The sequence below is a fragment of the Schistocerca nitens genome, chromosome 3 (genome assembly GCF_023898315.1).
Source record: "Schistocerca nitens isolate TAMUIC-IGC-003100 chromosome 3, iqSchNite1.1, whole genome shotgun sequence".
Classification (NCBI taxonomy): domain Eukaryota; kingdom Metazoa; phylum Arthropoda; class Insecta; order Orthoptera; family Acrididae; genus Schistocerca; species Schistocerca nitens.
Genome location: NC_064616.1, coordinates 577,022,547 through 577,049,324, shown reverse-complemented (window position 1 = coordinate 577,049,324; position 26,778 = coordinate 577,022,547). Strand labels below are relative to the sequence as shown.

General features: G+C 38.5%; 1 protein-coding gene and 1 non-coding gene across 2 annotated transcripts in view; both read right to left on the bottom strand.

The window, feature by feature from the left end:
• LOC126248488 (dedicator of cytokinesis protein 7) overlaps positions 1 to 26,778 on the bottom strand; it is a 262,928-nt gene that overhangs the window by 108,660 nt on the left and 127,490 nt on the right. The window contains exons 19-23 of the mRNA XM_049949513.1: positions 25,698 to 25,827; positions 21,683 to 21,851; positions 19,859 to 20,017; positions 8,773 to 9,029; positions 5,294 to 5,475 (exon numbers count right to left, since the gene is read on the bottom strand). Coding sequence (XP_049805470.1) covers positions 5,294 to 5,475; positions 8,773 to 9,029; positions 19,859 to 20,017; positions 21,683 to 21,851; positions 25,698 to 25,827 — 897 coding nt within the window. The remainder of the gene's footprint in view (positions 1 to 5,293; positions 5,476 to 8,772; positions 9,030 to 19,858; positions 20,018 to 21,682; positions 21,852 to 25,697; positions 25,828 to 26,778) is intronic.
• LOC126250471 (U6 spliceosomal RNA) lies at positions 26,427 to 26,529 on the bottom strand. Its single transcript, XR_007545702.1, has one exon. It is a non-coding gene; the product is annotated as a U6 spliceosomal RNA (small nuclear RNA).

Genomic DNA, 26,778 nt, shown 5'->3' with positions numbered 1-26,778 from the left:
CATATACAACATTCTTGTTCATTCCTCATCTACCTACAGCATCCAGTCACATTAATATGACTATCACAAGCCTGAATAACCACCTTTTGCAGCGTGGACTGCTGCGAGACGTGCAGGAAGAGAGTCAGTCAGGTTCTGGAAAGTACTGACAGGGATGTGAAGCCACACTAATTCCTGACCTGTGGCCAGCTGCACTAGGTTTCACAAGGATCATGGAGCGAACATCTGATCAAGGTGGTCCCACAAGTTCTCAACTGGGTTTAGATCCGGAGAGTTTGGTGGCCAGGGGAGTACAGTAAACTCATCCTGGTGCTCTTTGAACCATGCACTTAGGCTGCGAGCTGTGTGAGATGTTGCACGGTCTTGCTGGTAGATACCATCGTGCCGAGGAAAAACATACTGCACGTAGGGGTGGACATGGTCTCCAAAAGATACATGCGTTGTAGCTTCCAGAGTAACAACACCACCCAGGAAACGCCACGATAACTAATTCCCAGACCATAATGTTCCCTCCTACAGCCTGGACCCTTCTGACAATTATTGTAGGCTGTTTGCTTTCAGTCCAATAGAGCAAGAACGTTAGTCATCCGAAAAGGCCACCTGCTGCCACTCTGTGCACATCCAGCTGTGGTACTGGCATGCATTTTCCAGCCTTTGTCACTGATAACAGCAGCTAGCATGGGTGCATGAACCTGACACCTGTTGTGGAGGCAAATACATTGCAGCTGTAGCTGAACTGTCGTTAAGGAGACACTGTTGGTAGCCACTTGGTTATTTGGCCAGTCTGTTGCTCAACAGCTGCGTGTCTGTTCGCCTGTATACATGTCTCCGCAGCCATTGTTCACCCATCATCTATGGCCCAATTGTCTCAGTGACAATTTTGGATAGTACCACACTGCCATGTGTGGTATCCTCACATTTGGCCTGAAAGTCAATGATCATGCTCTTTTGGATGTCAGATCAATCACTCCATTTCCACATTACAACAACTGCTCTGTTTTCTGCATCCTCCCAACACACTTTATATACCCTCATCTGCTAGTGCTGCCACCTGCTGTCTGTGACTGTTTATTGCATCTTGACATCAAATGCAGGCAACAGTCACATTAAGATGACTGGACCATGTATAATACAACTGCTGCTTCTCCTCCCCCTCCTCCCCGTCCCCCCATCACACACACACACACACACACACACACACACACACAAATTACTTTCTCCAACTGCCTGAATAGTGTTCTGTTGGCAAGCAGCTTGCATTGCCACATGTGGCTTTCCACATAATCTTTCACAGTGGGATGCAACTCATCAGTTTGGACAACATTGCAATGCAGCAAAAATGTGAGTCATCTGTAAAGGCCACCTGTTGCCATATCGTGGACATCAGGTAGTGGTGCTGACGTGCATCTCACAGCCAGAATGGGTGACGAACAACAGACCTCACAGTGGTTGTCTTTTTACAAAACCAGTTTCAAAACAGTACCTTTTTTTACTTGTATAAAGGGAAATCAAAAGTAGTGAAAGTATTAGAGAAAAGTAATATATTGACCTAGGCACTTCATGCATTATCCAGTTAGATACCATATACTGGATGGTCTTTACTATTGGCATGCTTTGTGGCCATTTCCCTGTCATGTAAACATACCGCTGCGGCAGCAGCACATGAAGAGTAGGCCAGTATCTACAACAGCTTCATTCAGTTTGTGTTCAGCACTGAAGTAACATGCCATGTAGGGGCAAACAAAACTTTGATAGAGTCAGGATCGTGGCTTTACTTTCAGCACACCACATACACTGCAAGATATTGCCAAACGGTTACATGTCAAAGTGGTTTGTCTAAGGTGTGGAGAAAGAACAGAGAGATGGGAAACATGGACAATAGACCTCACAGTGGTCGTCTTCCCATGACAACACCAATGCAGGATTGTTTCCTCCAACTGTTTGCTCGCAGGTGCCCAGCATCAACTGGAAAAAGTATTGGAAATGACTCCTCCTGAGCAAAAGAGATGTGTATCTCAGACCAAACATTGTGTAGAAGATTGCATTAGAGTGGTCGTCATTCCAGAAGACCATTGATAAGTTTTGCACTGAACCAATGGAACTGACACAATTGAAGGACCTGGGCTCTTGCACATCAAAACTGGGCCATCGAAGCTTGGAGTAATGTCATACTTGCTGACAAGACCAAAATTGGTTTGCAGCCGGACACTAGACATGTTATGGTTTGGAGATGTACTGGACGACACTAGGAATACAGATACGTTCAAGGAAGTTCAACCATCTGCAGGTGGAGGTTTAATGTTCTGGGCAGTAATAACAATGTGATGGTGGACCCCTCCAATTCCCATCTATGGCAATAGGACTGGTCCCTAATACCTCCAAAAGGTGCTACAACAGACTGTAAGGCCCTACAGACATGAAGTTTGCGACAACTTCATCCTAGTCGATGACAATGTACTGTACTCTAGCAGTGTGTTGGTATCTTCAAAAATGCAACATCAACCAAATTCATTAGCCAGTACAGTCCCAGACATGAATGCAATTGAGCATGCATGGGGCCTGTTGAAGGCAGGCGTTGCACAGCGTTCGAATCCATCTGACAGTCTTCAGGACGTCACTGAAGCTGCCATTGAGGAGTGGGAACTTGTACCCCAAGACAAACTTTAGGTTCTGATCAAGAGCATATCTCAAAGAGTGGAGGAACTCATCTGTTTGTGGGGAGGACATACTGTTAAAGACTGATGTTCATCATCATCATCATCATCATCATCATCATCATCATGAGATAAAGATTTTAACGGTTTTTTCAATAAGTACATTTAGGAGAGAGCCTGCTTTGTTTTGTAATGATTTTTTTGTAACTAACCAAAATCATGTTTCTTTTGTTAATAACGTACTGTAAAAACCTAAATGGGTGTACTTTAAGAAGTCATTGTAGGAAGCACTATGATATTCCAAACTTTTGTTGAGGTGTGTATGATGCAGACTAACAAACCAGAAGATTTTACCTTCAACTTCAAATTTTTTCTCAAAATTACCTTAAAATACAGTAACAATGCCATTTTCAAGCTCCCTGATCTTTCATTTCTAGTTCTGTACTTACACACACATAAAGAATTGCTTAGGTAAGCATTTCTTCTCTGTCTCCTTTTCTCTCTCCCCCATCTCTACCCCCCCCCCCCATTTTTTTTAACAGACAGGCATGAGAAGGATGGTACAGCAGAACTCCAATTATCTGGATGATTTGGGATTGGATCCAATCCAGATAATTCAATAAAGCACAAAAACATATAACTTCTTATTTTTAAAAAGCTAAGTCTGTGTATACATACCACTAATATTAACATAATCAGTACAAAACAATGTTGTTTGGATTTTGTGGAGTACTGTACTTACTTACAGTGTCAGTTCTCGAACATATCAGTCAGTCAGAGTCAGTTGTTTTGCCGTCTTCAGTCATTCTTGTGCAGTGAAGTCTCACATCTGCTTCATGGTAAGCTGCTGTATATGGTCACACTCAGGCTTCCGCTTCACACATGTTAGCACAATGTCAAAATATGCAAACGTCTCACCAGCTGATGATCCTGCACCTGGTTCGGTGACAATGCTGCTTCTCTTTCTTCCTCTTCCTTTTCATGCTGCTTCTTTTCATCTTTACTTTTCTGAACCTCATCTGTGATCAAAATGCCTTTCAATTTATTCCAAGTTCTTTTTAATGTGACTGACTGCAGCAAATTCCATGCTTCCGCCATTATTTAAGAGCAGTCTTTTATATTCAGTTTTTGAGATGAGCCACAATGCCTTCTCCAATTCCATCATCTATCAAAAGCTTCCTCAACAACTGTCTTCCATAATGTCATTTCATAGTTTTGATAATAGACTTTTCAATTGGCTGCAGAAAAATCGTAATGTTTGGTGGTGTGAAGAGTGTTTTGAAACACCCATCTCTATCAAGAAGCTTTCTGTGGGGTGGGTGGGTGCACTGTCCAGAATTACCACCACCTTCTTTCCCTATAGCCTTTTGATATTCTTTTACTTCGGGTATGAAAACTTAATTGTACCGTTTGCAAAACAAAGCAGTAGTCATCCAGGTCTGTGGTTGATTCTTGTAAAAGGAAGTCTCTTAGTAGTTTTGAAAGCCCAGGTTTCTTTCGATTTTCCTATCAACAGAAAGGGTATTTTGTGGTTTCCTGTACAGTTAGCACAGTTCAGCATGGTAACACAATCTTTACTAATCTTATAGCCATGAGCACTAGTTTCCTTTTTAGAAGTTGACTGTTTCAGGCTAAGCATTCCAAATAAGGCCAGTCTCACCTCCATTGTATAAAAATTCAGGGTCATAAGATTCTGCTTCAATTTTGAATTTTTCAATAAAATTTTCTGCTGCTTTTGGGTCTGCTGATAGTTTCACTTAAATCCAATTCATGAATACTGAGCCTTGCCTTTAAATTCTGTAACCAGGCATTGCTCACTTTGAATTAAGAGAATCTGTCTATTTTCTCGGTGAAAAGTTTTTTCTTTTACGCAAACATTTGGACTTGAAAGGGGGTTTCCTGATGCTTGGTGCTCTAAGAACCACTTTAATATGGTCTCTTCAGGTGCCTTGTTTTCTGCCGTTTTCATTGCTTTTTGCAACAAACTCCCATCTTCAGTCTCAAGAACAGGCACAAAGTTTAAAATCGAAGACTTGTTTCTGTTTGTGTCTCATTAAACATCTCAGCTAACTGTCTATCACTCATGCCTTTGTCCAATTGCTCAAGGGCTTTTATTTTGTTTGTCAATGACAAGACAACATGTTTCCTTATAGAAGACGTATGCCACACAGTAAATTAAAACATACACAAAACAAAACAAAACAAAAAAGATGTAATTTATAGTAACAAATCAGTGCAAACGTTAAAGTAACTATACAGACTGATGTAAGCTGCGCTGAATGACAGGCACTACAAACACAAGCATGCACATATAAATGTGCATACAACAATGTGCGTACTGTATTCACTATTCACTGGAAGATTTTGTCTTTTAATACATTCACTGCGGATTGCTTTTACAATGATAAGAAATGTACAGTGTACCGTGTACTGTAATAACTATCAAACAAAACCAACAATTTTAGTCATACTGTACAAATGTCTTTCCTCAAAGTGATCCCCTGATAGTTGCAATTCGGAAAATTGGAATTCTACTGTAGTAGCATTCGTTACCCATGATTATTAGTCATTACACAGTCAGTCTACAGAGTATTTTCAAAATAGTTAATGAATTTATGTGTAAACAATCTGTATCATACCTCTAGCTCCTGGGAAAAAGCCATGAAGTTGTGGTAAGGCATCCATGACAATACCCAGAAATGGCAAGTACAGGGCAGCCACTCGGGCTCTACATTCAGGTTCTGCAAATCGTGGGTCACTGTCATGATATGTCAGCAAATTACGCACAAGGTTGACCACTTTAAAATGAAGGTTAGGATTCCTAAAAGGTCAAATAAATAAACAACAATTAATTCACATGTGGGGGGAAAAGTGTTACACAAATTTTCTCTGTAATTATTAAAACTGCTTTGTCCATTCCATCTGATTCTGTTATGTATGTAGTACCTAGACATTCATTAAAAAACTTAAATGGTACCAATCATCACACTGCAATCAGAAAATAATTTTTGAAGAAAAACTATCACTGGAATATCTGGTAATATCCTTTCAAACCTGCTAAAAACACATGAGAAATTACAAACAGCAAAAACAAACAAGAAGAGGCCACTGTTCAAGATGTAGAGATACACCAAATAGTAGATAGGCACATAAACAGTTGATTTGAAACTTTAGATAAGTTTTCAACCTCACCTTCTTCATCAGAGGATAACATCTGCTCCGTAGCCCCACTCCCTCTTCCTACACACATACCCATCTACATACCACACATTTATGTATGATGGAGGAAGTGTGATTTAGAGTATAATGTCCTGTTGATGATAAGGTCATTAGAGATGGAACCAAAGTTCAGATGGATGAGGGAGAAAATCACCTTTTGCAGAAGGAATCATCATTACCTTAAGGAATAAGAAAAAATACAGGAAACCTAAATTTGAGCAACATGACAGATATTTGAACCTTCAGCCTCCCGAATGCTAGTCCTGTGTCTGAACCATTGTGTCACTTTGCTGGGTTACTTACATAGGAGAAGTGTGTGTCTGTACATGTGTGCACACTCTGATGAATAATGTAAGTACAAGTGCTGAGGTACTCTTTGTTCACAAGTCTATCTACTAATCCAGGGGCGGGCAGACATTGCACACGGCTCATGAGCACACAGCATTGCACGTGTGCTGCTCATGTGCAATCGTCGACCGGTGCTGTGGCGACAGCCGGCAGGTTGCGGCAGTGTAGTACCAGGCTAACCTGCAGATGTTGATGCAAAGCGACCACTACATAGTGAACGATGTATTTCAAGAACCGGAAAATGCAGAGTGAATCAAGGAAACGGAGATGTGTAGATTTGCTATCTCTTAAACAGGTATGGGAGAATCATTTTTGATTTGTGCAAAAACATGAAAATTCGAAATGCTGAAGATGTGGTAGCATTCTCGCTGGTCAGCGGAAGTTTAGTATTGAACGTCATTATAATAAATTTCACAAGGACGAGTACAACTTATTGTCGGATTCGGAGCCCATGGGGAAATTGACTGAGCTTAAGAAGAGTGATCTGACGATACTAGATGAATCTGACGTAAGTTGCTGTTGTCACGAGAGATCTGCGACTTTCTTTCATCATGTCTCTCATCTAACTGATTTAACATTTTATGGAGCACTGTTTTTAATTTTTCAGGATGACAACAATGATAGCCCAGCGGTATGTGCAAGTTATAAGATTGCATTTAATATAGTGAGAGCTGGAAAATTGTTTGCTGAAGGTGAGTTTATAAAGGAGTGCATCAATGACACTGCTGATTTACTTTCCCCACTGAATGCAAATCAGTTTCAAGCTATCACTCTTTCTTGGCAGACTGTAAGTCGTCGTATAAGTGCCATGGCAGGTGACGTTTACCTTCAATTAAGGAGTGCAGTGCAGGAGTTAATTGCACTTTCCATCGCACTTGAGTCCACAGATATTTCAAACACCATGCAATTAATGATTTATGTCTGCGGCATGGACACTGCTCTGCACATAACAGGGGATTTTTTTAGATATGATATCTTTAAAAAGCACGACCACCGGCGCGGACATCCTAAAAGCCATTGAAGAAGCTATCTATTCAGCTGGCTTAAACTGGGAACGTTTGGTGTCTGTGACAACAAACGGAGCACCTGCAATGAAAGGGGAACATATGGGATTTGTTGGATTACTAAGAAAAAAGCTACAGCATACAGAAGAATCATTGTACAGCATCCACTGCATTTTGCACCAAGAAGTATTCTGTGCAAAAGCAGCAAAACTGGGGGACACCATGCAAGTGGTTATTCAGGCAGTTAATTATCTGAGATCCCACGGGCTTACACATAGGCAGTTTCACACATATTTAGCTGAAATTGGGGAAAAGTACGGTGACATACCATACCACAGTGAAGTCTGCTAGCTTAGCCATGGTAATGTACTCAAAAGAGTTTTTGAGCTGAGAATACCAATAAATCAGTTTTTAAAGGACAAAGGAAGGTACGACCCCAAGTTAGAAAATCCAGAGTGGGTTGCCAACCTTGAATTTTTAGTGGACATTACCAGACACATGAATGCATTGAACACAAGTTTGCAAGGAGAAAATCATTTAATTTGTGAAATGGCTGAAAAGGTGCAAGTTTTCACTAGCAAGCTTGAGCTGTGGGAATGACAGCTCTCGTCAGGGAACGCAGTGCATTTCCCTACTCTGTCTACAAAGTGAGAACAGAATTGCAAAGAATGTGTTTCCGTACTTAGTGCAATGAAAGAGGAATTTCTCAAGCGATTTGGGGATATATCATATTTATCCCAAGCTTTTGAATGGTTCTCAAGACCATTTGCTGTTTCTGTAGATGATATTCATCGCAATCTGCAAATGAAATTAATAGATCTAAAGGGTAATTCTCATCTGAGAGACAAATTCCTTTTGGCAAGATGTGTAATAGACTTTTATCACGATTTTCCACAGCAAGAGTTTCCTCGTCTCCATCGTGAAGCCGTGAAGATAATGTTAATGTTTGGCTCGACATACGTTTGTGAGAGAGTTTTTTACGTTATGAAAATTAATAAGTCTCGGTTAAGAGCAAACATCTGTGATGAAAATTTACGGAACTGTTTGTGTTTGTCTGTATGTAGAAATTTTGTTTCAGACATTAAACGTATTGTAAACTCCACCTGTGATAATTAAATGAAATGTATCATAGGTAATAGGTACTCTTTCAAACCATGATTTTTTTCAAGCTCTTCTACTAACCTTATTTCTTCATTCAATAAAGCAAGCTAGGAAACAAAACGCACTACAGAGGAAAGAGTGGAGAGACGGAATGGTGGGGAGGGTAGAGAAGCAGGTAGCCAGCTTGCCCCTATGTGCACGCAGAACACCTGTTAACTGCACACGTGCAAGTGCACCGCACACTTGCAGGATTCCTGCCTGCTCCTGTACTAATCAGTGCTTCCTTTACACAGTAAGAGGTTGTTTTTCCATCATAACTTTATTTGGATCTTAAGTAACAGTTTCCTTCTTTTAAAAAAACAGGAGTAAATATTTTTTCCAAGATACAACACACACGTAGAACAAAAAGTTGAAGGAAAACAGTACAGTTGGAAATATGAACTTACTGTAATTCCAGGACTGTAGCCAGGTCTGTGAGAACAAGTCCAATCAGGAAATGTTGTTGTCGAAATGCAGGTGACAGATCTGCAAAACTCATTAAATCACCTCCAACAAGTGTTGACACAAATGATGACTGGCTTGTAGATGATGAAATAGATGGGTTTGGTGATGAAGGAGCAGAGCTTGGAGTAAAAGGTGTCCCAAAAGGTAGATTCAATGCTACAAAATGTTCATGGCTGCAAACAATCCTTAGAAAGTCCAACTGAAAAAAGAAAGAAGACAGTGTTAGTGGCACAAAGAATTCATTACAGAAGTCACTAGAAGAACAGGGAAATTTATGCAATGTTCTAGCATTTTAGTGAAACCAGCTTTTAAACTGTAATTCCTGTTTAATAATGAACTGAATGATCTGACATAATAAGGTAATCTATGTAGTAGCTGCTTTACAACAAAAGAGGAATCATATATCCGCATTCCTCTCTCCTGTGAAATACTAAAGGAATACAAGCATGTAATAATGGTAAGGGGTATGAGGAAAGTAAAGTCATACTTCATATGAACTGGCAGAGTTCATACCTCAACACAAGAGCATAATACGAGGGCATGCTGAAAAGATATGTTTCTGAATTTATGTGAAAACTCTTACAGTTTTTTAAATACAACAAATCTTATTAACATTCTACACCTTCATTCCTCAACATAGACACCCTAGTGATGAACACATTTCTCCCACAAAGAGACCACTTTGTTGATACCACCACTGTAGAATGTTTCACTCTGTTGACACAGCCACAGCCACAACCTCACCTCTGCTTGCACAGCTTCACCCCTATCAAAGTGAAGTCATTGAAGGTGTTCTTTAAGTTTTGGGAACAGATGAAAATGGGATGCGGCCATTGTGGGACTGTATAGAAAACGATCAATGATGGTGAACCCAAGGCACTGGATAGTTGGAGATGTCGCTGCGCTCGTGTGTGGTCTGGCAATGTCATGCTGAAGGAGAGGGTGCTCCATGTCTGAACGAACTCTTCCAATTTGAAACTTTATTACAGTACGCTGTTTCTCACATACCGACATAGACATGTTACACACCGCCATGTGACACACTACAATTCGGAGCCCTCTAGTGGCTGAAGGCTGCAAAAATGAACTATGGAATGGGAAGACAGTACTCCACAACTGTGTCCTGGTAGGCATAAGTTGTCATTTTAACCTAGGCACATGAGAATAAGAGATTTTTTAAGTATTTTTTCACTACCAACGCTTTTGTTTCAACTTCTGCATTAAGGTAAAGGTTACATGTAGATATCTCACTGCTGTATCAGACATCTGTTGTTAATATTTGTCAAGGAAGAGGAATCACATGGAAATGAGGGAGGACTAAATGTTTTAAGCATGTCGGCTTCCCTCTCCTTTATACTTTCTCACAAGAATTTCTAGTGACTTACATCTGAAAATGGGCACATTAATACCAAACATTAAGGTAAAAATCTGTAAGTTCTATGACACAACAAATAGCTAAAAGACATAGGTCTAAGTGTATTCCATGACAAAAATTTAACAAAAGTTCTGATTACATCCACCACATCAAATTAAAGTTAAAACTGAAGCATTCTATGTTCACAGCCACTAACTTCATCACATGACAAAATCAAACTGCCAATCAATAGACATCTGCATATTAGCAAAGACCCTTACTATCATTGTTAGACTTTTGACACTAGCCCATTGAAATAGTTTCCAAAATGTTTTTCAATAATGCTAAAAAATGACAGACAGGACCTGACCCTCTCAGTTTTATAAGATTGCACATGCTGTCTTATTGTAACTATTGTATAATTGACTAAAAAAATTATAACATCAATCAGTTCACAGAACATCATGAGATGGATGTTATTCAAGTTGTAAGATTTGCATTCTGTTTCCAATGGCTACATGAAAAATTTAGTATGCTACAGCCTGAGTGTGACTGATAGTAGATAATTACTAATGTTTAATCATCATTTCTGAGAGTTGATGAGATCTATCATTTTGTAGTTTGTAGCCTACAATATGATTATTTCAATATTTTTTATGATTTTTTTCAGTGAAAATCACAACACTGTCATTGTAAGGAAAGATTACTGCAAGGCGCTCGATACAGTTCCCAGCAGTCATTTAATGAACAAAGTAAGAGCATACGGACTATCAGACCAATTGTGTGTTTGGTCTGAAGAGTTCCTAGATAACAGAATGCAGCATGTCATTCTCAATGGAGAGAAGTCTTCCAAAGTAAGAGAGATTCCAGGTGTGCTGCAGGGGAGTGTCATAGGACCATTGCTATTCACAATATACATAAATGACCTTGTGGATAACATCGGAAGTTCACTGAGGCTTTTTGCGGATGATGCTGTAGTATATCGAGAGGAAAATTGTATTGAAATGCAGGAGGATCTGGAACGAATTGACACATGGTGCAGGGAATGCCAATTGAATCTCAATGTAGACAAGTGTAATGTGCTGCGAATACATAGAAAGAAAGATCCTTTATCATTTAGCAACAATATAGCAGGCCAGCAACTGGAAGCAGTTAATTCCATAAATTATCTGGGAGTAGGCATTAGGAGTGATTTAAAATGGAATGACCATATAAAATTAATCGTCGGTAACGCAGATGCTAGACTGATATTCATTTAAAGATTCCTAAGGAAATGCAGTACGAAAACAAAGGAAGTAGGTTCCAGTACACTTGTTCGCCCACTGCATGAATACTGCTCACCAGTGTGGGATCCGCACCAGATACGGTTGCTAGACGAGATTGAGAAGATCCAACAGAGAGCAGCACGCTTCGTTATGGAATCATTTAGTATTCGCGAAAGCATTACGGAGATGATAGATAAACTCCAGTGGAAGACTCTGCAGGAGAGACGCTCAGTAGCTCGGTACGGGCTGTTGAAGTTTTGTCAAGCAGTATATTGCTCCCTCTTACATATATCTCGCGAAGAGACCATAAGGATAAAATCAGAGAGATTAGAGCCCACGCAGAAGCATACCGACAATCTTTCTTTCCACGAACAATACGAGACTGGAATAGAAGGGAGAACCGATAGAGGTACTCAAAGTACCCTCCGCCACAAACTGTCAGGTGGCTTGCGGAGGATGTAGATGTAGATGTAGATTTTGATAATGAAGTGATAAACTCCTTACATTGAAAAACATTCCAATTTACAAACCTCAATGGCCGCACTGATAAAAAGAGAGAGAGAGAGAGAGAGAGAGAGAGAGAGAGAGAGAGAGAGAGAGGCACTTAAAGTAAATAAAGACTCTGGAATCTATTACTGGACACGTAAAATAAATTTAAACTCTGATTAAACTTACTTTGCGGTTGACAGACGTCAATATCAGGGGGCAGTGTTGCCAATGTGCAGCCTGCTATGCTTCACAAGATACCGCACATACTTACAAAACAGTCGTCACAGTGAGCATGTCGCACTTGAGAAAGAACGACAACTGGATGGCACTGGCCCCTACCATTCGACTGGCCAAAATGTCAGTGCCAAATAATAATAAGAATGTGATAAAATATGTTGCTTTAAATAAAACCATAAGGGAATATCTCTGGGAGAATGTGCGAACAACCAAAAATAATAAGTGTATAAAGAACACAAAACATAAGCTTACATTTGGTGGACACCACACTTCATCAGTTAAATGGGAAATGGTACAATAACCAACAACAAAGAGAAAATGTATGTGCAATCCAAAGCTTCTTGAAATGTTTGTATATTTCAAAAGACAAACCAAAAACACAGGTAGTCAATAACGAATATAACAACATCCCAAAAAATGCCAAATGAAGTACACAAAGCCATTCCGGATATGAAGAAATGGTGGATGCCAGGAGACAATGTTATTTCAATAGAAATGATTAAATCTGGCAGAGAAGTACTACAAAAAGAACTTACAAAATTATTTAGAAAATGAATGCAAAGTAAGACAATTTCCAAGAATGCTGTACATTTTCTGCTTTACAAGAGGTAACAGACAAGACAAAAAAAAAACTATAAATTAATTAGCTTCCTACCTGTGATGAATGAGATCTCCATTAATTCCATTATCTGTCTCTCAGAAGAGGGAACATCAGATTTTTAAGAAGCAAAAGAACAAGTTGGCTTTATAAGTCAGCAAACCAAAATGAGCAATTTGAAACCCAAGAGACAATCACAGAATGAAGCAGTGCGTACCTATTACCACTTTGCCAAATTTTGGAAAGGTTTTTGAGACATTTTAAACAAAATTTTCCAGAACAACTGTTATGAAACAAGGTAATGAACCAACCTATATTAGTATGCTGAAGAAATATATACATTACAATACAGCTGTGTAGACCAGTAATGGCTTGAACTCAAAGAGATAGTATCAACAGCAATTGAGATATTTATATCAAATAAATTATCAAACGATGGAACTGATCCCCCTTGGTACACAAAACACGTCCAAACACTGTTGCAGAAATAACGAAATAGAGCCTGCCAAACTTAAATGAAAGCAAAATCTCTACGATTGGCAATCTTTTACAGAAGCTTGAAATTTCGCATGGATTTCAATGCGAGATGCTTATACAGGGTGTATACGTTGTCAAGGAAAAGAAATTCCCGGATTTTTCCCAGATTTCCCAGTTAAAAATACACTTTCTCCTGGATGAAAACACTTTTTCTGTGTTATTAAGTGACAGTATATTTTCCCTCAGAACTGTAAAACTTATCAATCCTTTGAATGGTTATGGTTTTATACACGGGCGTAGAATTTCCCGGCACTTTAGAAAACTAAACTCAGGGAAAAAAAAACTCCTTTTGGAAAGATTTTTGATGTGCAGCAACATGCACGCTGCATATTTTCGTATTACAGAAGCGTAAATTCGAATTCCACTAAACACAGCAGGTTACTTTCCAAACCATTGTACTCGAGATTGCGATGCGCTTTTGTAATACAGTCATAGCTCATGTCACGTGATATTTCCAGCCAATGACAGCAGATGTTCAGACCACAGGACACGTGATGTAGTCAGCTAATAGCAACATCACTGTTAAGTAGCGTGGATACACAAAGAGGAAAAGTTAATGTTTTAAATTAATATACATAGTGTTGCTACAAGAAAAGCAAAGCTTTCACATATAACATTGGTCTCTAAGGTCAATAAGTTGCAACAGAAGCTAAGCTTTCACATATATCACACAAATGTGCCAGAAAAATTTTTAGCCGTGTCCAGTGACTTGCCCTCAAAGTTTTCCACAAATAAATTAGCTACAGCAGAGGAGAGAGAGCTTCCCGTAGCACTACATCAATTTGCTCATAATAACAACATGAATGATCTTCTGGGCTCGAAATACTTCTAAATGGCTCGTCATCAAACACACTGTGATTTAAGAAATTCATTGTACATTCTCGCACATAGTTCAACTTGCGTAAAAGAAAATTTACTTTGAAAGTAATGCTTTTCAAACCACAAATCGCAATATTTTCCTGCGACCTGTTAGAAATAGGCTCGTTTCAGTAGTCTTCAGCGAGCGCCAGATAACAGGCGCCACTGCACTTCGGCAGCTGCTATGATGCAGGAAACCCGTATGTTCGTACGTGTAAAACATCATAAGATCTTACATTATGTCATAAAAGAAAAAAAAACGTCAGAGGATACTCCAAGAGTATCGGAATTTCGTGAAGCATACTAAAATGGCACATTTAAAGTGCATACTTAAAGAGCACATTCATATGCCCAGATTCCCAATCAAGTAGGCGTCGACCTGATATTAAGCTTTGCAGTTGGGCTTCAAGATGTAAATGTTCTTGGAGAACCAGTACTGTATTAACTCATTTTTGAATCTTTATTACATCACAATGCTAGAAGATGAAAACGTGCACTTAAAATGCAGTGAGCAGTTGAAATTAGCCAATAGTGCGGAGCTAAACACTTTGTTTCAAACACATTGACTGCCTCAGCGTAAAAGATTAATAAAAACCAAATTTCTTTAGCAAACCAACAAAAATAACTTCATTGTTCTACAAGGCGATTAATGCAAGGCTGTCAGAGAAGTGGAAATAAAATAAAATCTGAAACTAACAATGTTTATTAGTCTTCCGTAAATATGTGAATGTATTTTAATTCACTTGATAGCTCCCGGCCACAGAAATCCATTTTGTTTTCATTTGACGTGCGAGCAGTAAACTAAGAGGAAACAGCAAAATCAGTAAATGTAAACACGGGTCACGTGGAGACTACACACTTCCCCACAATAACTCAGACTGCTCTGCGCATCAGCCTCGGATCTATGATATTTCCCAACCAGGGCAATACTAAGATAGCGCGCCCCCCTCCCCAAGCTCCCCTCCATCAAGCGTTTGAGATACGGCGTGAAAAATTTGAAAAAATTCTAATTTTCAAAAATATGTTAATTTTGTACCGCACATCTTTCTAAAGAGTCAGATACACAAAACATATATGTTCGACAAAATGTAAGACATGTTATTTGGTCTTAAGTGTGCCAGAGTGCAGTGCCACCCCGCTTCACACAGCGTTCTCGTATCGCACATCACTCACTGTATTTCGCTCTGTGGAACTGAAACGTGTATATTTTGTACTGGATGCCATCAAACTATATTCAGGACAGTGGAAATTAAAATGTCCTGTGGTGCCTCTCCTGCTCCCAGCTGCCCGGTCTGACATCCTGCCCCTCTTTAAAAAAAACACTCGCAATTAACACTGGATGGTATTATTTGCAATAGGGAGAACAAGAACTCTTCAGAAAATCTGCGCTTTTTATTGCCTGTTAGCTAGCTAATAACTTTGTTTTGGGCGACAAAATTAAATATAGGATACATAAAATGAGTAAAGACAAGAGACAAGAAATACAGTACACATTTCTTCAATCCTTAGCTTCTAGCATTGTTTTCTCTCTAATCTTGCTACAGCTTTAAATGTCATGCTTTCCTTTCTGAGAAAGAATCTATTACCTCATCTAAGTTCGTCAAACATTTTGCTACATGAAAAATCGGAGTATCGCTGTCTAACACTGCATAAGCTTTTAATATGAATAGTACCCAAGACTGGTGAGGTTTCTCGGTCTGATTACGTCTATTTTGTCACTGTCTGCTAGATGAAACAAAATAGGCCTTTCTAACACTGCAGAAATTGTAACACACATCAAATAAATAAGAATGTTTTGGCACTAATGGTCATTTTTATAATATGACAGAATATAATTCACGAAGGCCAACATAAAATGCCTATTACGCCTACTACAAGCAAAAAGCTTTATGTTAGAAAATAGTTTCACATTTCATTCATACGCTCAAGTTTCTCGAGCATGAGATTGAGAAGTAGTAGTTCGAGATTTTTATATAAATTTGGAATCGTCATCTTCTTCCCTAACTTGTGCGCTGTCCCCGTTTCTCCTCCTTCCTCTCTCTAACAAACAATTTTCTCATCACTAATTCTGGAACTATTCCTGCCTTTGTCAAAACTTATTCGCCGGTTAACTTCACTAACACTGCCAGAATCACTGGTTTAGTTATCCCTGATTATTCTCCGGTTAGGCGTTATGTTTGTACAAACCATTTTCTGTGCTACTTCCAGAATAGAAATTAAGCGGCTGCTAGACGGGGACTGTACAACTAGCCCTTACTACTGTAGTGATCTAGCCAAAAATTTTCTAACAAAATTTCATTTTTCGGGATACACTGAGAAGATAACACGTAATTTTTCTTACCTGTTACTCCTGTTAATCGTTTATTTCCACTCTGGTAGTCTGAAACTATGGATTTCCCTAGTAATTATAGCAATGCTGATCATTCGCAAATCCAAACAGCATAACCAGAACGCCATTGGTGTTCACTCTTTCGGCTTTACTCTGCTCAGTTTGTATAGCCCAGTCCCCTTTTGCTTGCAGGAAAGTTTACTTCTAGATGTGACGAGGATTCCCCTGACAGATATCACGTACACTATGCATGCATTCAAAAATCAATTTATCATTTGTTTTTACTATGAGACCAAACTGCTGATGTCATCAGTCCCTAGGCTCACACACTACTTCATCTAACTTTAACTTAGCTAAGGACACACATACACCCATGCCCGAGGGAGGATACAAACCTCCGATGGGGGGAGCCGTGTGAACCGTGGCAAGTCGCCTCAGACCACATGGCTACCCTGCGCAGCTTATGATTCATTCAGAAAACAACTTACAGAGTGTGTTCAAAAAGATACAGGGATGTGCATCAAAATCATATGAGTAATCAATAGACCAACGTGTGCTGGACGCTAGGCGCTTTGTGAAACATGTTTTTTTTTTCCCCTCCTCAAGAACATGAATTTGCCCCCCACCCCCACCCCCCACCCCCCATAGATCCGGGCCCGCTGCGCATGCGTGAATATGGCAGCTTGGGTGCAGCAGTCAAATTTTTCCCAGTAGCATCTAGCTGTTTGCTGCGACTGCTTACACAGCCAACAGCCACATTTCTGTAGCCAGAAATGGGAGAAGGTACTACTCATATGCATCTCAACTGCGCATGCGCATGAGCCCACTCACTACTGCTAAAATGAATCTAATGTAAGCAGTTATGACATCACGCTCATAGGAGGCAATTTGTCGTTCTGAAGCATTGCACAGTCTTTCTAAGGCCTTTGACACATTTTGCTGTTGGCAAACCCTTGTATGAGCACTGTGTTTAGTAGCTGTATATGGCACATTTCCTTTGCAATTTATGGTTTATTTTCATTTTGTTTTCTCGTTCACATTTTATTGTTGCAGTATTACTCTGCAGTAGCAGGATACAGTGATATCCTCTGTTAGATTATTGATTCTTACCAATCAAAATTAAAAAAATTTGACTGAAAACTAAAACAATGAAAAATTCCCGGGATTTTCCCGGTTTTCTCCCAGATGAAAAAATTCCCAGGTTTTTCTCGGATCTCCCAGGTCGTATACACCCTGTTATAATAGTTTTCACAGTGAAACATTGTCTTGAAACCTGGCAGAAAATCCAAGAGGATTCTGGTCATATCTAAAATATACTAGTGGCAAGACACAGTCAATGCCTTCTCTGCGCAATAGCAATGGAAATACTATCGGTGACAGCGCTGCCAAAGCAGAGTTATGAACACAACTTTCCTAAATCCTTTCACCAATGAAACTGAAGTAAATATATCATCAGAATTCGAATCAAGAACAGCTGCCAACATGAGTAACTTCGAAGTAGATATCCTCAAAGTAGTGAAGCAACTTAAATCACTTAATAAAACCAAGTCTTCTGTTCCAGACCATATACCAACAGGGTTCCTTTCAGAGTATGCGGGTGTAACAGCTACATACTTAACACTCGTATAAAACCACTCACTCAATGAGAGATCAATACCCAAAAACTGAAAAGGTGCACAGGTCACAACAATATTCAAGAAAGGCATTAGGAGTAATCCACTAAATTACAGACCCATATCATTAATGTCGATATGCAGCAGGATTTTGGAACATATATTGTGTTTGAGCATTATGAATGACCTCGAAGAGAATGGTCTATTGATACACAGCCATCACGGATTAAGATAACATTGTTCTTGAAAAAACAAAAACAACTAGCTCTTTACTCACATGAAGTGTTAGTGCTATTGACAAGGGATTTCAAATTGATTCCATATTTCTAGGTTTCCAGAAAGCTTTTGACACTATACCTAACAAGTGGCTTGTAGCCAAATTGCGTGCTTATGGAATATTGTCTGAATTATGTGACTGGATTCGTGATTTCCTATCAGAGAGGTCACAGTTTGTAGTAACTGATGGGAAGTCAATGAGTAAAACAGAGGTGATTTCTGGTGTTCCCCACCATAGAGTTATAGGCCCTCTGCTGTTCATTATCTACATAAATGATTTAGGAGACAACCTGAGCAGCTGTCTTAGGTTGTTTGAAGATGATGCTGTCATTTGCTGTCTAGAAAGTCATCAGAAAATCAAAACAAATTGCAAAATGATTTAGAAAAGATATCTGTATGGTGCAGAAATTGGCAGTTGACCCCATGAGTGCTACAATGAATCCATTGAACTTCAGTTACACAATAACTCAGACAAATCTAAAAGTCTTTAATCCAACTAAATGCCTAGAAATTACAATCATGAACAACTTAAATTGTAAAGAACACATAGAAAATGTTGTGAGGATGGCGAATCAAAGACTGCATTTTATTGGCAGAACACTTAGAAAATGCAACAGATCTACTGAAGATACTGCCCACACTACGCTTGTCCATCCTCTTTTGGAGTACTGCTGCACAGTCTGGGACCATTATCAAATAGGATTAATGGAGTACATTGAAAAGTTCAAAGCAGCACATTTTGTATTATCAAGAAATAGGGGAGACAATATCCCTGACATGATACAGTATTTGGGCTGGACATTATTAAAACAAAGGCATTTCTCATTGCACCAGGATCTTCTCACGCTATTTCAATCACCAACTTTCTACTCCAAATGTAGAAATATTTTGCTGACTCCAACCTACATTGGGAGAAACGAGCATCATAATAAAATAACGGAAATCAGAGCTCACACAGAAAGATATAGGTGTTCGTTTTTTCCATGCACTGCTCAACATTGGAATAACAGAGAAATTTTGTAAAGGTGGTTCAATGAACCATCTGCCAGGCACTTAACTGTGATTTGCTGAGTATCCATGTGGATGTAGATTTATTATTTATGGGGCACAGATTTTTTTTATTTATTTATTTTATCATTTCTGAAACCTTCTGGTAGCGACCAATCAGAACGATGGTAACTAATGGTTATTGTCTCACAGTGGACATCTATAAAGGCAACAGAATTTTATATTTTTACCAGAACAAATATCATACCTTGAAGAATCACAGGTTTCATCTGCATGTAATGCTTTACTATACTCCATAACAGCTAAACAAGCATAGGAAACTTGATATGCAACCTGCCAATGTGGCATAAAATCAGTAGGCTTTCACCAGGCTGTGAATTACATGACATTTATGTATTTATAACTAAACACATATGATATGAAATAAAATAAAATAAGGAAACTGCATACATGTAAGAATATACCTTCAAATTAATCAAGCAAGCTGCATCAGACAGAGATGAAATTTTTGAAGACATCTGCTTGCAATAGTTCTTTATAAGAGTAAACACGAAACCTCGATCCATTATAGAAAGTAAATCAAAGAGGAAAAATGCTAAGCTTGCATTCAGGTTCTGCGACACCTGTAAAAAGAGAGACAAAAATGTTATCAGCAGAGGTATAAAATATCCTACACCAATAGGTAGACTCCATAATTTCTTAAGTTAGGCTAATAATTAACTGGGCGTCAATAGAGGATCATAATTTACTGATAGATATCCAGTTATTCAGTAACAATCAATTTAGTAGAATTTATGGAATATTTCTCCAGTTCTTGGAGGAACGTACTGTGTCATATGGACAAACTGGTGAATGTTATGAACACACTGAACAGGGGTGGAGGGGGATAAATCTATGGAATGTGTATGTAGAACAGCTATAACAAGCTCATTATCTAATGGTGAGAGAAATAATAACTGGCTGCTGCTACTTTAATAAGAGTGAGTAGTAGAACTGTGTTTGGTCATTAAGACTTCTGGATCATTAATACGTGTATTCAAGTTATTAATTTGGTATGACTGAAGATAATCACATATATTGATTAACAATTACTCAATACAATCTAAAAGCAAAATATTCCATATGAATACCCAATCTCTCACCATTAATGCTTCTACAACACAATTTGGCAGTCAAAGACAAAGGACAAGCTCAACAATACACAATGTCATAAATAGCCCAAAGGCTAATTAGGAAAAAGTACTTACTACAACTGTGAAAACTATGATGAGGGCAATTCTGCCCACTTCATGTAAGTGCTACTATGGAATTTCAGCAGAAGAAAGAGCCAATAATGCCTTTAAGAAACAAATCTTAATAATTCTTTCTCACAAAACACTAATTTCAGAAGGGGAAGTATTGTGCAGAGCGCATAACAAAGGGACTGGAAAAAAGGAATGTGGTATCTGCATAAAGAATTAAAGTCATAATAGGAAACATTCAGATTCCACAAAATGGGCAACTGTATTATGATTGTGAACAGAAATAAACTCACCCAGTTGCACTCAATGGTAGCTGAAGTATCAGACAACACACAAAATTACTGTATATTCTACGATTTTACAGCAAGTAAGAGCCCAGAACTAGTTTTGACAGTTATAGTTGGAGGCACCCACAAAATACAGACTGCACTGGACATGTAAGTAATGTTTAAATGAACAAGAGAGAAGGTTACATCTACCGCTAAACAACATCAAGTAAATCTAAGAATGTGCACTCTAATCTGATGATTGCTAAAACCACATTACCAGTTGTTTTGTGACTTATTTTGTAAATAATCAATGAATTTTCAGGAGTGCTGGTTTTGTAAATACACTGAGTGTTGTACAATTGTAATGATTGGTATCTGAGTAAGCCCGCTTAGAATGCAGCAGAGTCATATAACAGCAATCTGTTCATATGTGGCAGTCATGGAAACCAACTTTATGTGCATCTGAATGACCATAGGTGCAAACAGAACTAATGAAAATAGTTATATCAGGGCTAGAAATCTCTCAGTCACTTTTAGCAATACAATAAGTGGAAGTGTGTCACAACAGCACAGACCATTCTAGTTTTTATGTAACAAGAAATAATGCATCAATTGTTCAAGTTATAAACTTATTTTTAACAGCAATTCAACTGGATTAAAATACAAAATTCAGAACTCTTCTAGTTATCAGCTGGAAAATGAAGAGGTATGTACACCAAACTGAATACTGAGAGGATCAAAGAAAGCTGATAAAAACAATCTGTCAAGTAGTGCTTACCTTTCCATCTCTGTTGCTGTGGGAAATTATATCAGAAGTGATAGTGGATACTAAGGTGGATATATCATCTGTGAACTGTTCTGAAAATCTGATTTTTCGTGGAGTATTTAAGCTTCGAGATGTTGCCAAGTATTCTGCCATGCTCCTTGCTATCAATTCAGAGAAAAACCTACAAATATACACAAAATTAAAAATTATTAATGGTTGGAAAAATAGAAAGTTTATTAATATTAATGTGAAACCTTATAGAGAAAATACACTTACTACCTTCACTGAAGTGGACTCAATGTATATACATGCTCAACACACTATGAATTGTGTGGAAAAGAAATCCTTTTACAGACTTCCAGAGATGATATAAGTGCATCAAAGCCAACTAATTTGTACAAGAAAGCATGAGACATGAATGCTAGTGATTTTTATAGGGGTCTTAGAGCTTGGAATTTGGTGGCACCTTTTCACCAGAGTTGATACCAGTGTGTTAACTTTCCACTGAGTCATGTGGAAAATGTTATTTATTCCAATTAGTTTTTCCACAGCCTGTGCGTGATTTTACAGATATTGGGGTATTGAGTCCCTTGAATCTCAAATAATTCTTACACAAATAAGACCATACAAGAAAAATACAACTGATTCTCTTAGCTAAAACATGTAACCACATCTTGATACCTTAAGTAGTAACTGTTGAAACAAAAACCCACCACATGCTGTGGTCTACACAATTCCTGAGAGCCTCACTCTCACTTATCAAATCTACAAGGCAAAATGAGCACAAAAAGAATATTTTAACAAAGCAAAATAAATGAACTACTCCAGTGGAGAAACATCTTCAACTATTGTTAAAGGACAGTAGACTGTAAGCAATGACACAAACCAATTCTTCAATAGTCTCCTTCACACTACACTTCCCAGGTCTTCCAAAGTGGCATTCCACAATCCATCAAGCCTATGTAATAACCTTAGTTGTTCCTTTGCTTATCCTGTTTCCAGTCCCAGTCCCTTTGGCCATATGCCTGTGGAACAGCCACGCACAGGCTCTGTTCTATAAACCACGCCTTCACCTATTCCAGTCCTCGTTGGTGACAAATGTTAAGCCATCAAAGCCAGGGTTATCTGTGAAAGCAGCCCCATTATCTATTAGTTTCAGAAAAATTATTGACACAACCCTATTAGCCACCATGATAAGCTGCCACATGCAAATTGCAACCAAGGGTCAACTGGGCAAAACATTTGTGGAACAAACTTCTTATCCTAATGCATTTGGTTTTAACAGATACCTTGCAACTCATTCCCTTAGGACTTCCATGTTTAGTATCCCTGCCAGTGGAAATCGTGATGGAAGCAGACAAGCTGGCCTGGGTAGTGCCACAGAATAGTGCGGGAACGTGCCATGGAAGGTACACATGGCGCACAGTATGGGCACACCCACTGCCAGAGGTCTTTACCTGTGGGTAGCAGTAGGCCAAGAGTTCAACTACTGCAGACCTCACCTTGTGCATCATGCCAACTGTTATTGCCAAGTGTGCACTTGACAGCCGCCCACAGAGCAGCATACTGAGTTACCCTGAATGATATGTCTCTGAGGGTTTGGAATTTTTGCTTCCTGTAGAGTGACTCGCTTGGCACGTATTTGTCTCCTCTGACGGGTTTCTGTTCCCCGGTCATTATCTAGTGACCATCAGACTGTGAAGTACCTGCACCAACAGTGCAGTGTAGTTGTGTTGCCACGTTATGACATACCTGGTCATATATCAGCTTGTATTCCTTGGTGGCATCAATCATGGTGAAAAATTGGCTGTAAATATGGGTGCTTACAGCACTATCTACCGCCAATAATGCTGTCAACAAAGACACACATTTGACTTCATAAGTTTTACTTCCATGAATGTCAGACCCCCCCCCCCCCCCCCCCTCTGAATTTCTTATGGCCTGTCCATGTCTTAATTATGTAATTCAGTCTCATTTACTGGGTATGCACATACTGAACCTTCTAATTGTGTGACAACTGTCACCATACAATATAACCTAAGTAACCAAAGACAGTCTTGCTCGAATGAACAATATGTTGGCACTTTCATATTAAAGTTAATTAGCAATAATTGTTAATTGTCCGACTCCACTATCCGTCTTCTTATTCACAACACATCACTGCACCATTACATTATTACAGTTCAGATTGACATGGGTTCCACACTTGGAATTTTGGAACAGACTGACTTAAAATGGCTCCAAGACCAGTACTTATATGGCTTTGCAAAAATGGCTACTAAAGTTTCACACTATTAAATATGTAATTTTGATAATTCACAATTATAATTTTACTTATCAAATTAATTGAATAGAGCAGAAAAATTGGTTTTGGTCTGAACTTTATATTACAATAATAATTTTGACTGAAATAAGCCTTCTTGATGACTAAACTGCAAAAACAGCTAAATAAACAATACCATATATAAAAGTGTTAATTACCCAGAAAACAATTCAGTGCTGATGTTCCTACCATGTTTTGGAAATAAGATACATGAATACATTATGGATTTCTAGGGGGTTATCTTCCTAACTTTATCAGTAATATAGTAATTACATCTGTTTACATGTTGACAATATGACTGGAATAGGAAATAATTACCGTTAGTTAACTGAACTAAGCTCTAGCGAAACTAGTTACATGAAATGGTTCAAATTAATTAGGAAATCATTCTGACTAATGTAATTTAGCGAATTTGGACCTGGTCTTATACTCAGAATTACAGCTGTATCTTATGGCACATCTCTCACTAACACTAATGATTTTTTTAAAAAAAGAAAATATTCATTTAAGGAAGCAAATAACAAAACAAAATGAGAATGGGTCCATAGTTTCTTTGCTACAGTGTCAGTGCAGATAATAAACCATGTAAACCAGATTTTCTGAAATGAGCAAGTTGGAACTGTCCCTTTAGCATATCCCTTGTTTTTGCAACCCACTGACAATAATCTCTGCTATTCCCAAACCTCCACCTGCCTCTAAGCCCACATTGTTTCCCATCCGCTCTGCCCTCTAGTCTCTAAGTAAGCTTTGCACTACCCATGGTACATATTCCAGCCTTGTTCATCCATATTTTCCTTTTTTATTTTCTCTGAATCCTACACCTTCTCCTTATACTGGTTTCTCATCAATTCTGTACCCTGACTCGAATTTTCCTCTATAGGTGCCCACAGTTTCCTTGAGGACATTTCAATGTTTTGGAAAACCATTGACAGTTCTTCACTCTTCCTCTCTCCCCCCACCCCACACATTTTTCATGCCCGCACCACTAATATCAGCTGATAAATTAAGACTGCTAATTATTCTAATCAGCTACATGGCTGGGAATGTCTGTCTGTTTGTCTATGAGCCTGTCTGCTGCTCAGTATTTCTTCTATTTGATACATATCAAACTTTGTTCTCATGTGGATACGAATAAGTATGTAAATATCAAGCAAAGCTTTGAAGCAGACAGTTACTTCCTACTGAGAAAATTATATTAACACAGCTTGAATTCTACAAATAATCAGTACAAACATTGTTACATTCATGAGTATTATTAAAAAGTGATTAGTGATAGCAGCTCAAACTTCATGACACGAAGATAATTACGTTAACGCTCCAAAACAGTTTTCTCATTTGTGCTAGAAACTAGCCCTATGTATTAAGTTTCTAAGAAACTTATTAGCCAAATCTGAAATGACACAGGCAAATTAGTTTCTTGAGTGACTTGCAGTTGTCTGTAACATTTACTTGGCAGTGCACAGTTTTACAAACACACATACCACGTCATATGTCTGAACATACTGAAATTATAGTATACCACTTACAGTAATAAATAATACAAACTGATAATAACAAAAACTGGAAAATTTAAAAAAAAGTTCAAACAAAGAATTTCTTGACTAAATAAATTTGTAAAGAGCTAAAACTTCAACCGAACAGTATACAACTATCACATATTGTCTCCTGTTGCAATGGAGAAAAAACAAATATACTGCTACATACCATGAATTTGTCATTGCAAGTTCTCTAGCTATCCCACTAGACATCACCCACTGCAGTGCCAGTTCTTCGTGAAGCAATTTACGTGGCTGATGAACATTGGAAATATATGCAAAATTCTCTTGACCTGGGCCTAGAAAAAGCATAAATGTGCGGCAAAATACAAACAATCATAAGATTTATGTATAGGAATTACAAACGGTAGGTTTAGATTCAAAATAAACAATTATCGCACTGCCATAGATCACCATTACCAGTGCAGTATGTGTGCACATTCAAAATACTATAATACTTCTTACTGCTGACATCACAGAGAAAATTCTTATAACTGCCAGTTTTCTGCACTATATTTGTACCAATATTGGCTTTAGTGTCATTATTCAGTAGATAATATTGTCTCTAATACAACAGTATGTGTTTTGTTGACACTGCGACAACCATCATTTATTTAGGCAAGAAACTGTTCAGTAAACATGCACGGACACAGCAGTATCTGTAAATGAAATATCAATGCAGATAGCTGGCACACCACAGAAGAAATATACTTTTCATATTCTTTAGGTCATATTGGGTTTCCTGCAGGCTTCCTTCTCTATTATATCTGGCCAGACATTTCCCTCAAATTTATACATACAATGGTACTCAACAGAATGACACACACTTCAGTGTCCGTTGCAGTACAAAGAGGGAATCGCCCATTTTCTCTGCTGGTTGATTTTAGGGCACAGTGAGAAACACACAGAAAGCTTCAGGATTTCACACATTATCCTCATGCAAGGGCCAAGCTAATCATCTCTGTACAATTACCACTTTATTAAATGTACTACCAAAGCATTAGGTGTTGTGCCCCTACCAACAAAGCTCCTCTGCTAAATGTCATGCCATTAGCATCAATAATAAGTCGGCTATCCAGAAAGTAAGATCCAATCAGTCATGAAATGCAAGCAGTGAAAATCCAAAGAAGCTTTGCACAGATATGTTGGGCTGTGTCTCTATTATGCCTTTCAAACACGTCACAACACTCTTTTCAGTTCTCAGCACACAGTGAGTACTTATAGATGCTTAGAAGAATAGTGTCCCCTGC